General features: G+C 46.4%; 1 protein-coding gene across 1 annotated transcript in view; it reads right to left on the minus strand.

Annotated features, from left to right (window-relative positions):
• SLCO2A1 (solute carrier organic anion transporter family member 2A1) overlaps window positions 1-12,647 on the minus strand; it is a 156,908-nt gene that overhangs the window by 40,856 nt on the left and 103,405 nt on the right. The window contains exon 4 of the mRNA XM_029074990.2: window positions 91-318. Coding sequence (XP_028930823.1) covers window positions 91-318 — 228 coding nt within the window. The remainder of the gene's footprint in view (window positions 1-90; window positions 319-12,647) is intronic.

Genomic DNA, 12,647 nt, shown 5'->3' on the forward strand with positions numbered 1-12,647 from the left:
CCAAATCCCAAGGCTCCTGGGCAATCACCTCTAGCCCGGATGCCATGGGAGTGTCACCTCCACCGACTGGCCTCAGGGGCCGCTGCTTACCAATGTAGAGGGGCGAGTTGTTCGGCTCAGCGAAGTCGTCCACGTAAGAGATCCCAAAGGGCTGGATGGGGACAGTCCCGATTCCCGCCAGCAGCTGGGCCACCACCATCATGCCCCACATGCTACTGGTTTCCTTCCGAGGGTCCTGGGTGGTCTTCTGGCACTTAGTGGAAAACAAATTCTGCCTCTCCTTCAGGCAGAGGTCTGACTGGGAATCATTGTTATTTCCTGGAATGAGATTCCACAGAACGTGGAAGAATGCTTTCATTTTCCAGCTTCATCAACGTATTCCTTTGAAACTCCTAGTTGTCTTGGAGAAGGGATAAGAGACAGGTCTTGTTGGCCCCATTTTACAGATGAGGAAACTGAGGCACAGGGAAGTGATGAAACTTGCCCGGGATCCTGCTGTAAGTTAGAAGACGCACTAAGCTCTGCTTAAGTACTCAGTGCTTTGTGCAGTGCCTGGCACATAATAAGTATTTAATTAATATCATTAAAACCCCCCCTCCTCAGATCTCCTGAAACCTTACTGATTCCACTAGGTTCCCCATTAGATCTCTTCACCGAAGTGGTCACCGGGGGTGACTGAGTGTGGGACAAACGCAGAGAAGTGAAATGACTTGCCCAAGGTCACACAGCAGACAAGTGGCAGAGCCAGGATTGGAACCCAGGTCCTCTCACTCCCAAGCCTGTGCTTTTTCCCATTCTGCTTCTTGACTCGGACAATGGACCCCATGTGATTAGGGAATGTGTCCAAATCAGTTATCTTGCTTCTACCCCAGTGCTTAGAATAATATCTGAAACATAAAAAGAGCTTAACATGTACCATTTAAGAAAAAAAGAGGACATGTACTTATGTGCTGTGGGAGTTGGGTGATTCTCAAAATGCTTAGTGGGTAAGGACTCAAGTGCAAGTGCAGAAGAGAGGAGAATAGGCTGGGGAGATGTCAGGGAAAGTTTCCTGGAGAAGTCCTGCCTTTACTATTGCATCAGCCTCCTCACTTATCTCCCTGCCTCCTGCTTCTCTCCTCTCCAGGCCAGACTTCACTCAGTTTTAAACACTACCAAGAGATATTTTCAAATAATGACAATAGTTATAATTATGGTATTTAAGTGCTTACTATGTGCCAGCACTGTATAGCACTGGGTTGGATACAAGCAAATCATGTTGGATACAGTCCCTGTCCCTCATGGGGCTCACAGTCTCAACCCCCATTTTACAGATGAGGTAACTGAGGCCCAGAGAAGTAAAGTGACTTGCCTAAGGTCACACAGCAGACAATGGCAGAGCTGGGATCGGAACCCATAACCTTCTAACTCGCAGTCGGTTTATCCCTGACGCCGTACTGCTTCTCGCTAATAACAATCATTGTAGAATTTGTTAAGGACTTTCTATGTACCAGGCACCAAGCCCTGGGGTAGAGATAAGCTAATCAGGTTGGACACAGTTCCTTTTCCATATTGGGCTCATAGTCAAAGGGTGGAGTAGAACAAGTATCTAGTCATTTTATAGATGACGCAATGGAGGCAGAGAACATTGAAGGGTCAAGCTCAAGGTTACACAGCTGGAGCCCCATGTGAGTCAGGAACACAGTCCAGGATAGGATTATCTGTTATCTATGTCAACGCCTCCCCTCTTGGGGTCACATTTGGAGAATTCCAGTACTCTACTAGTCTCGACTACGGGAGGGAGAGTCAAGCAGAGGCCTGGCCATTCCATTCCTAGCTTGGCCAGTGGCTAGGGAGTGGAAGGTAATCTGCTCACCCATGCCGGGCAGCAGCGGCATGCGAGAGAGTCGAGGGTGGAAACTCGAGTTTAGTGCGTGGAATGCAGAAGTGGTAAACCACTTCCGGATTTTTACCGAGAAAACTCTATGGATACACTACTAGAACGATTGCAGATGGAGAGTGGGGCATTCTGGAAGAGATGAGTCTGTGGTGTCGCTATGGTTCGGAAACGACTCGACGACATAAGACAAGACGTTAACATTTAGAACCTAGTACGCTCTTGATAAATGTGATTATTATTTGATTATTATTATTAAGAAATCTGCTCAGAAAAGGGGAATGAGCCTGTCTTCCCCAGTATCCTGGTTTCTGGAGTATAGAAGTGGATCCAGAACTGAGCCTTGAGGGAAACCCATTGCCAGAGGAGGAACCTGAGAAAGAAACTGAGAAGGAGCAGCTAGAAAAATATGAGGAGGAGAGGACAGTATCAGTGAAGCCAAAGTTGGATAATAATAATAATAATAATAATAATAAGAATGTCGGTATTTGTTAAGCACTTACTATGTGCAGAGCACTGTTCTAAGCACCGGGGTAGATACAGGGAAATCAGGTTGTCCTACAGGAGGCTCACAGTCTTCATCCCCATTTTACAGATGAGGTAACTGAGGCACAGAGAAGTCAAGTGACTTGCCTAAGGTCACACAGCTGACAAGTGGCAGAGCCGGAATTCGAACCCATGACCTCTGACTCCCAAGCCCGTGCTCTTTCCACTGAGACACGCTATTTCTCTTAATGCTTCAAGGAGATGGGGGTGGTTGACTGTCAAAGGCAGCTGAGAGATCTAGAAGAATTAAAAAGGAGTAGAGGCCATATGATCTCGCAAGAAGGTCATTTGTGACCTTAGAGAGGGTGGATTCCATGGAGTGAAGGGCAGAAACCAATTTGGAGGGGGTTAGGGTTGAAGGAGAGGAAGTGGTTGTAAACATCTTTCAAGGAGTTTGGAGAGGAATGGTAGGAAGAATATGGGGTAACAACTGAAGAGAGCTATGGGATCATGGGAGAGTTTTTTTAGGGTATGGGATACATGAGCATATTTGAAAGCAGTGGCAAAATAGCCATTGGAAAGTGAACAGTTGAAGATGGCCTTCAGGGAGAGAATAAGGGAGGAGGAAAGTGATTTAATAAGGTATCAAGAGAGGGGATCGGAGGCACAGATGGAGGGGAAAGATTTTGAGAAGAGGTGAGAGATCTTCTCTTGGGATACTGCTGGGGGTATTGGGAGAATAGAAGAATGTGCAGGAGAAAGGAGGGACTTGAGAGGAGCAGGGTGATTTTAGGAAGGTTACATCTGATGGTTTCAATTTTCTCATTAAAGTATGTGCCCAGGTCCTAAGGAGAAAGAGATGGGGGGCAGGGAGATAGGAAGCTTGAGGAGGGAGTTAAAATATCTGGAACAGCAGTCAAGGGCAGTGGGCATGGGATGGAGAAATATTGTTGTAGGGAGGAGGAGAGGGAAGAATTAAAGCAGGTGAGGATGAATTTATAATGGCTGAAGTCAGCAGGTGTCTGGATTTCCACCAGCAGTGCTCCACAGATGGAGCACAGGAGTAGAGGAGACGCGGGGTTGCCGGTTAGTGGCATGAGATCAGCGGAGAGACAGGGGAGAGAGGGAGTTGAGTTTAGCAAAGTGGGTGGTGTTGAGGACATCAATTTGTGTCTCAAAAGGAGGTACTTTGAGTATGGAGACCAAATCAGGTAAGATGGCTTTAGAAGGGTTTGCTCCTAAATGCTCCACAACCTGAATAGAGGTTGGAGGTTGGACATCAGGTTAATTCAGAAGCCAATTTTACACTTGGAGCTTATAGCAAGGGCAGTGGCTGGTGATTTGAGCTCTATTCCTAATTTAGCCAAGCAGTTAATTATTCATATTTACTGAGCATCTACTGTGTGCAAAGCACTGTACTAATTGTTTAGGAGAGTCCAACCAGAGCAGGTACTGCCCTTAAGAGTTTTACAATCTAATGAAGGAGAGAGGCAAATACAGATTATTTAAAAAATATTTAAAAATTTGAAGAACAGTATTACAACTAGTAATGGAAAGAAAAAGGAAAGATGAATAATAATAATGCTGGTATTTGTTAAGCGCTTACTATGTGCTGAGCACTGTTTTAAGCGTTGGGGGAGATACAGGGTAATCAGGTTGTCCCACGTGAGGCTCACAGTCTTGATCCCCATTTTAGAAAAGAGGTAACTGAGGCACTGAGAAATCAAGTGACTTGTCCAAAGTCACACAGCTGACAGGTGGCGGAGCCGAGATTAGAACCCATGACCCCTGACTCCTAAGCCCGTGCTCTTTCCATTGAGCCATGCTGCTTCTAATAAATGTGTGCAACTCATTAAAGTGTCGGCTAATTCTCTTGTATTGTGCTCTCCTAAGTGCTTAGAACAGTACTGTGCACATAGTAAGCATCAATAAATACCACGGACTGATGCTTATTATGTGCACAGCACTGTTCTAAGCACTTAGGAGAGCACAGTATAAGAGAATAAATAATAATAGTATATGTATAAATAGTATATGTAGACCAACAAGCCCTCAAGTGCTGAGGATGATTGTCTATCTGCACATGCAAAAGAGGTGAATAATGATGGTATTTGATAAGGACTTACCATGTGCCATGCACTGTACTAAGCCCTGAGTTGAATACAAGCAAACGAGTTGGGCACGGTTCCTGTCCCATGAGGGACTCACTGACTCAATCCCCATTTTGCAGATGAGGTAACTGAAGCCCAGAGAATAATAATAATAATGTTAGTATTTGTTTGGAACTTACAATGTGCCAAGCACTGTTCTAAGCCCTGGGGTAGATACAAGGTAATTAGATTGTCCCACGTAGGGCTCACAGTCTTCATCTCCATTTTACAGATAATAATGTTGGTATTTGTCAAGTGCTTACTACGTGCAGAGCACTGTTCTAAGCGCTGGGGTAGATACAGGGTAAACAGGTTGTCCCAGGTGAGGCTCACAGTCTTCATCCCCATTTTACAGATGAGGTCACTGAGGCACAGAGAGGTGAAGTGACTTGCCCACAGTGACACAGCTGCCAAATGGCAGAGCTGGAATTCAAACCCATGACCTCTGACTCCCAAGCCCGGGCTCTTTCCACTGAGCCACGCTGCTTCTCTAAGTTGAGGTAACTGAGGCCCAGAGAAGTGAAGTGACTCACCCAAGGCCACACAGCAGACATGTGGCAGGTCGGGGATTAGAACCTTCTGACTCCCAGGCTTGTGCTTGATGTGACCTGGGATGGTGGATGTTAAACAGTCAACTGATAAATCATATTTATTGAGTACTTACTGTGTGCAGAGCACTGTACCAAATGCTTGGGAGAGTACAGTGTTATAGGGTTGGTAGACATGTTCCCTGCCCACAACCAGCTATCAGGCAAGCCTTCCTGGAGCAGGTCTTCATTAGAGAGCTAGAATGGGAATTGGGTTGTGATCCATGAGAGAATTCCTAAACACCTACAGTTAGAATGAGGTGACTTGGCTTCAGTTTCCTCATCGGTAAAACAAGGTTTCGATACCTGTAGTCTCTCCCCCTTAGACTCTGGCACCCGTGTGGGACAAAGATTGTGAGTGACCCGATTAACTTGATAAACACAATCGGGTGAGATTATCTTGCATCTACCCCAGTGCCTAGTGCAGCGTTTGACACGTAACAAGTACATAACAAATTCCACTATTATTATGATTATTAGTATCATCATTACCCTTCCCTTCCCCATGGAAGATTAGCAGAATACTTGAGCCTCCCCCAACTTTTAAAACTTGGAGCAGATCTTTCTCTAACAGGCTGATTCCAAACTTTCGGTAATGTGCGTCCTTGGTGGAGGGCCCAGAGGAGCAGAAAGGCCGCTCTGAATACGTTTGCTTACTATTCACCAGAGAGAGAAAGTTGGAAAGCCCCCGTTCATCAGAGCATGCCCTTTCTCAAACGTAACCTAAACCCAGCCCATGGATTTCAGGAAGCAGCGCAACGTTAACGTCAAAAGGGCCGGAACTTCTGCCTTACTGCAGCTCCCCCAGCCCCAAATCTAGTGGAGAGTCATCAGTCAACTTGCCAAGTCATGTAGAATCTCAACTCGTTGAGGGTTAGTTCATAATTCCAGGATGTCCTCGCTCCTCCCTACTGGGCGGGGATACGTGCAACTATGCCATGGGAATGAATGGGGGGTGGGGAAGGACAGGATGTTCAGGGGCAGGGTCTTACCCCTGCCCTCTCATTACTTCTTTTGGGTGGGGCAGGATTCTGGGGGGAATAGGTCATCATAGGAGACAAGTGCAGCAAGCGAACTAAGAAGATGAAGGAAGATGCTGATGGGGATTTCTGTTCACTAGCAATCTCCATTTTAGGATTGTGTGTGGTGAGAGAGAGAGAGAGAGACAGGAGAAAAATATTGTCGGAATAGAATGGAGTAATATAATAACATAAATAAATGGATAGAACTGACTGAATAAAACCAAGTTGTGAGGAAAACCTCTTAGGATAGAAAAGATAAGTTGATTGCAAACTTCCCCTCCACATCCTCCTCCTCCTCATACCACTTTACTCCTCAAGTTCAAACATAATTCCTCATCTTGCTACCCAAACAGGCTCCTCTCTACAACTCTCCCATCACTGTAGAAAATACCACCATCTTCTATGTCCCGTAAGCCTGTTACCTGGGGGTTATCCTTGATTTATCTCACTCATTCAACCCACATATCCTGTCACCAATCCTGTCGGTTCTACCTTCACAACATCTCTAGCATCCACCTGCTCCTCTCCATCTGAACTGCTACTTTGCTGATCCAAGCACTTATTCTGCCTTGACTAATTTAGCCTCGTTGCTGACCTCCCTTAGAGCTTAATACAGTGCTCTGCACACAGTAAGTGCTCAATAAATACGATCGACTGACTTATTCCCTGTTCAGAAAAGAGGGCTGAGGACCAGCACAAATTCAGCCCTGCCTCTCTTTGCCACCAACTAAAGAACCCAAAACCACAGGATTGTCAAGAGAGGGGAAATGTAGCTTCTGGCTCCTGAGTCTCGGTCTTGAGAAAAGTGCATAATTCCTAGAAATCTTAATAAATAAAAAGATGGCATAAACTCAACTACTCCCCAGATGGTTTCTAGCTGAGGAGGGAGAAGTCCAGGCCTCACACACACCCTTCCACTTCTCCCCAGAATCTTGCTCTTCCTCTCAGAGTATTCTTCTGGTACTGGCTGGTATCATCCTCAGGTGTTTGTAGTTCTCAGTGGTCGTTCTCATCCTTCCCTCTCTCTCTTCCCCTCCCCTCCTGCCTCATCCTCATCTCTAACCTGTAATTGAGGCTGAGCCAAATGGATTCTGCCCTTGAAAAGGAGTTATTAATAATAATTATGGTATTTGTTAAGCACTTACAATGTGCTGGGCGCTGGACTAAGCTCTGGGATGGGTACAAGCAAATCCGGTTGGACGCAGTCGCTGTCCTACATGGGGCTCACAGTCTCAATCCTCATTTTACAGATAAGATACCTAAGGCCCAGGGAAATGCATGGCAGACAAGTGGCAGAGTTGGGATTAGAACTCATGAGTTCTCCAAGAAGTAAGAAAATCACCTTATTGGCCAGCAACTTCCTGGTGCTCAGAGTGTAAAATGAACTGGGAATTCCATTTTAAGGGATTATCTACACTTTGAACTCTTTGTACCTGAGTAACCAGCAAAATGGCTCCTGTATGTGTGGTTAGAACAAAAAAAATGTATATTCAACTCATCTGGGCTTGGCTCCAGGGGTTTGGGCTGGGATACTATGACTAGGGCTCAGATCCTTGTGGCTATCTAGGAACTATCTTTAATCAATCAGTCTAATGGTATTCACTGCTTACTATTCCCAAAGTAGAACAGAAGAGGAGGTAGTCACAAAGTCTGCCCTTGAGGATCTTGCAATCTTCATGTAGGGGAGGAAACTGAGTGGACTAAAGTTCTGTGGGGGTAGGGTGAGTACCTCAGTGCTTAGGGGATAGGGACTCAAGTGACACAGAAGGAAGGGAAAATCGAGTGGGGAGATGAGAGGTGAGTCTCCCCTGCTCAGCTGTCCCAAGTCTTCATTTGTTTGTCTCCAGTCCCTTCTCCCCATTTAAACCTTTTTTCTTAATGGCATTTGTTAAGCACTTACTACATGCCAGGCACTCTACTAAGCTCTGGGGTAGATAATAATAATAATGATGTTGGTATTTGTTAAGCACTTATTTTGTGCAGAGCACTGTTCTAAGAGCTGGGGTAGATACAGGGTAATCAGGTTGTCCCACGTGAGGCTCACAGTTAATCCCCATTTTACAGATGAGGTAACTGAGGCACAGAAAAGTTAAGTGACTTGCCCACAGTCACACAGCTGACAAGTGGCAGAGCCAGGAGTCGAACCCACTACCTCTGACTCCAAAGCCCAGGCTCTTCCTACTGAGCCACGCTGCTTCCCAAGCTAGTCAGGGAAGCTAGATACAAGCTAGTCAGGTTGGACACAGTCCCTGTTCCGCATGGGGGTCACAGTCTTACATTTGACAGATGAGATGTGAGGCCCAGAGAAGTGAAGTGACTTTCCCAAGGTCACCCAACAGACTTGAGGAGGAGTTCGGTTTAGATTCCCAGGCCCATGTTCTATCCGCTGAGCTACATTAATATATTATAAATGAATACATAATTTAAAGATAAGTACACAAGTGTTATGGGATTGGGGGTGGAACAAATATCAAAATATTACTAATCCTACTACCCCTACTTTCCAGGTGAGAGGGGTTGTTCTGCATTTCAATTAATTTTCTTCCCGGGCCCTGCCGAATCCTTCCCTTCCCTGTCTCCAGGTCCTGGGCCTATTTAACCCTCGCTGGTTAAGTCCGTCTGCGAGTCCGGCACGGGGCACATTTAGGGCATCATCAGCAAAGGCCCAGGTCCCAAGCAGGCTGGTTTGGCGGTAGGGTCTTGGGCCCTGGCTGCAGTGAGGCTCCTTCAAGAGTCTCTGCTCAGGATGGCTACGGACCCCAACAAGTTGGGTCTACATGCGGCTTGGGGCCAACCTGACCTCAGGCCACTGGGCAAGTTCCTGTGCCTTGGGTGCTAGTAATAATAATAATACTTATGGTATTTGATAAGCGCTTATTATGTATTGGAGAAGCAGCGTGGCTCAGTGGAAAGAGCACGGGCTTGGGAGTCAGAGGTCATGGGTTCGAATCCCAGCTCTGCCACTTGTCAGCTGTGTGACTGTGGGCAAGTCACTTCACTTCTCTGGGCCTCAGTTACCTCATCTGTAAAATGGGGATTAAGATTGTGAGCCCCAACTGGGACAACCCGATTCCCCTGTGTCTACCCCAGCGCTTAGAACAGTGCTCTGCACATAGTGAGCGCTTAAATACCAACATTATTATTATTATTACCAGGCACTGTATTAAGAGGTGGGGTGGATACAAGCAAATCGTGTTGGACGTAGTCCCACATAGACCTCACAGTCTTCATCTCCATTTTACAGATGAGGTAACGGAGGCACAGAGAATAATAATAATAATAATATTGGTATTTGTTACGTGTTTACTATGTGCAGAGCACTGTTCTAAGTGCTGGGGGAGATACAGGGTAATTAGGTCGTCCCACATGAGGCTCACAGTTAATGCCCATTTTACAGATGAGGTAACTGAGGCACAGAGAAGTTAAGTGACTTGCCCACAGTCACAGAGCTGACAAGTGGCGGAGCCGGGAGTCGAACACATGACCTCTGACTCCGAAGCCCAGGCTCTTTCCACTGAGCCACGCTGCTTCCTGAAGTGAAGTGGCTTTCTCAAGGCCACACAGCAGACAAGTGGCAGAGCTAGGATTAGAACCCATGACCTACCTTCTAAATAGATCATGCAGATAGAGCACGATCTATCCACTACGCCATACTATTCCTCTAACCCAAGAGCTCACAAAGGACTGACCACCAAATTCCATGCTGAGAATACCTAAGAATAGAAAGTAGCATAGCATAGGGGACAGAGCATGGGCCTGGGAGTCAGAAGGTCATGGGTTCTAATCCCAGCTTGGTCACATCTGCTATGTGACCTTAGGCAAGTCACTTCACTGCTCTATGACTCAGTTCCCTTCATCTGTAAAATGGAGATTGAGTCTGTGAGCCCCAGGTGGGACAGGGACTGTGTCAACCCAATTTGCTTGTATCCACCCCAGTGCTTAGTACAGTGCCTGATACACAGTAAGCACTGAAATACCACAATTATCTTATTATTAAATCTCTGTGTCATATGATTTCGGTGCCACCTTCTGCAGAATAGCCTTTTCTATCCTTTCCCCTGTGGGATGCTCCTGGGAATCTCATTCTGATAGGGTCTGCCAGGATTTTAGTTTCTCTAAGGGGAGTTGCTTTTTGTTTCCATTTCCTTACAGGAATGTGTAAGCTCACTGCGGGTAGGGAATGTAACAGTTAATTGTTATTTTATACTCTCCCAAGCTCTTAGTACAGTGCTCTGCACACCATAAGTGCTCAATAAACACAACTGAATGAAGTTTCAAAACTTTCTGAGCTCTTCGTTTCCTCCCTCAGGTAGGTAAAGTGAATTCAAGTTTGGTCATGATGAGCCCTGTCATTTCTCCTCTAGTTACACCTCAGGCTCATTTTAATGAGGTTGTCATTAACTTCTCGGGGCTTCATTTTCTCCATTTGTTTCTGCACACCTCATTTCAAAGAAAAGGAGTTAGAGGAGTTTGAAGTCCTATACTTGGTATTCTCTCCGCTTAAGCGCTTTTTCATCCTTCAGGACAGACACACTTTCTTTTCTGGCTCCACTTTATGCTTGCTGACTTCATGCTGCTTCCTGTTCACGCTTAGTCTGTCTCACTGCATATGGCTACATCTCTTCTTTTCCCCCCTGGACCCTTGGACTTACCGTGGCCTACATCAGCAGCCTGAAGTTTTCAAGGACTTTCTTGTTTTCTTTGGAAATTGGTTCCATTTTAGCCTGTGCCTAGTCTAGGAAGATCTTTCCATTCCTTTGGGGCATTTCCAAAACAGCTGCAGTAGTTTTTTGGAAAACTTTTAAGATTCATATCTAAACCCCACTGACTTGTGTGTTCAAGAGTTTAAATGTCCTCTTGTTGACTCTTTTCTTCCTTAGCAACTCTATTTTCAGGCTCCGTATCATTTCCAGATTGTTCCTTTCTTTAGCCTTCCTTCCCTCACTTTTTTGTTATCGTGTCTATCAATCCTGTTAAGTTATATTGTCCCAAGCACTTAGTACAGTGCTCTGCATACAGTGAGAATTCAATGAATATGATTATTTAATACATTGAGTGCTTGTTCACTGCCATTCCTAGAAACCAATGGGGGGGTCAACATTTCTGGGTGTAGTTTTTATCTCGGGCTATTAAAGAGCAGAACCATTCACTTATATACTAATCTATCTCATTCCTAAACCCTCCTCATAACCTGAGCCTGGTACATTAGACATTTGGTCTAGGGGTCCTGGGGCTTCTGAATGGCTCTGACCCTGTAACCTGGAGGAGGGAAGGGCCAGCCTGGGTCCATTAGAAGACCTGAATCGTGGCTCAGTGGAAAGAGCCCGGGCTTGGGAGACGGAGGGCATGGGTTCGAATCCCAGCTCTGCCACTTGTCAGCTGTGTGACTTTGGGCCAGTCGCTTAACTTCTCTGTGCCTCAGTTCCCTCATCTGTAAAATGGGAATGAAGACTGTGAGCCCCACGTGGGACAATCTGATCACTTTGTATCCCCCAGCACTTAGAACAGTGCTTTGCACATAGTAAGCACTTAACAAATACCAGCATTATTATTATTAGAGTCTGCCTGGCTATCCCATCATTCTTCTTTGTCACTCACCTCCCAGGTCTCGGTCTCTCTATCTCTTTCTTTCCCTCCTCCTCTCTCCCTCTCAGCCTTCAGTTCTTTGCTCCCTTTTTTAGGAGCATTGTGGGCATCAGAAGAGCTCAAGCTTTCACTTCTAATAATAATTATGGTACTTATTAAACACTTACAATGTGCCTCCTCCTCTCTCGCCCCGCTCCAGTCTATTCTTCACTCCGCCGCCCGGCTCATCTTCCCGCAGAAACCATCTGGGCATGTCACTCCCCTTCTTAAACAACTCCAGTGGTTGCCTATCGACCTCCGCTCCAAACAAAAACTCCTCACTCTAGGCTTCGAGGCTCTCCATCACCTTGCCCCTTCCTACCTCTCCTCCCTTCTCTCTTTCCACCGCCCACCCCGCACGCTCCGCTCTTCCGCCGCCCACCTCCTCGCCGTCCCTCGGTCTCGCCCATCCCGCCGTCGACCCTTGGGCCACGTCCTCCCGCGGTCCCAGGACGCCCTCCCTCCTCACCTCCGCCAAACTGATTCTCTTCCCCTCTTCAAAACCCTACTTAAAACTCACCTCCTCCAAGAGGCCTTCCCAGACTGAGCTCCCCTTCTCCCTCTACCGCCCCCCCCTTCACCTCTCTGCAGCTTAACCCTCTTTTCCCCCCATCTCCCTCCGCTCCTCCCCCTCTCCCTTCCCATCCCCTCAGCACTGTACTCATCTGCTCAACTGTATATATTTTCATCACCCTATTTATTTTGTTAACGAAATGTACATCGCCTCGATTCTATTTAGTTGCCATTGTTTTTACCAGATGTTCTTCCCCTCGACTCTATTTATTGCCATTGCTCGTCTGTCCATCTACCCCGATTAGACCGTAAGCCCGTCAAACGGCAGGGACCGTCTCTATCTGTTGCCGACTTGTTCATTCCAAGCGCTTAGTACAGTGCTCTGCAC

This window comes from Ornithorhynchus anatinus, chromosome 1 (assembly GCF_004115215.2).
Source record: "Ornithorhynchus anatinus isolate Pmale09 chromosome 1, mOrnAna1.pri.v4, whole genome shotgun sequence".
Taxonomy (NCBI): domain Eukaryota; kingdom Metazoa; phylum Chordata; class Mammalia; order Monotremata; family Ornithorhynchidae; genus Ornithorhynchus; species Ornithorhynchus anatinus.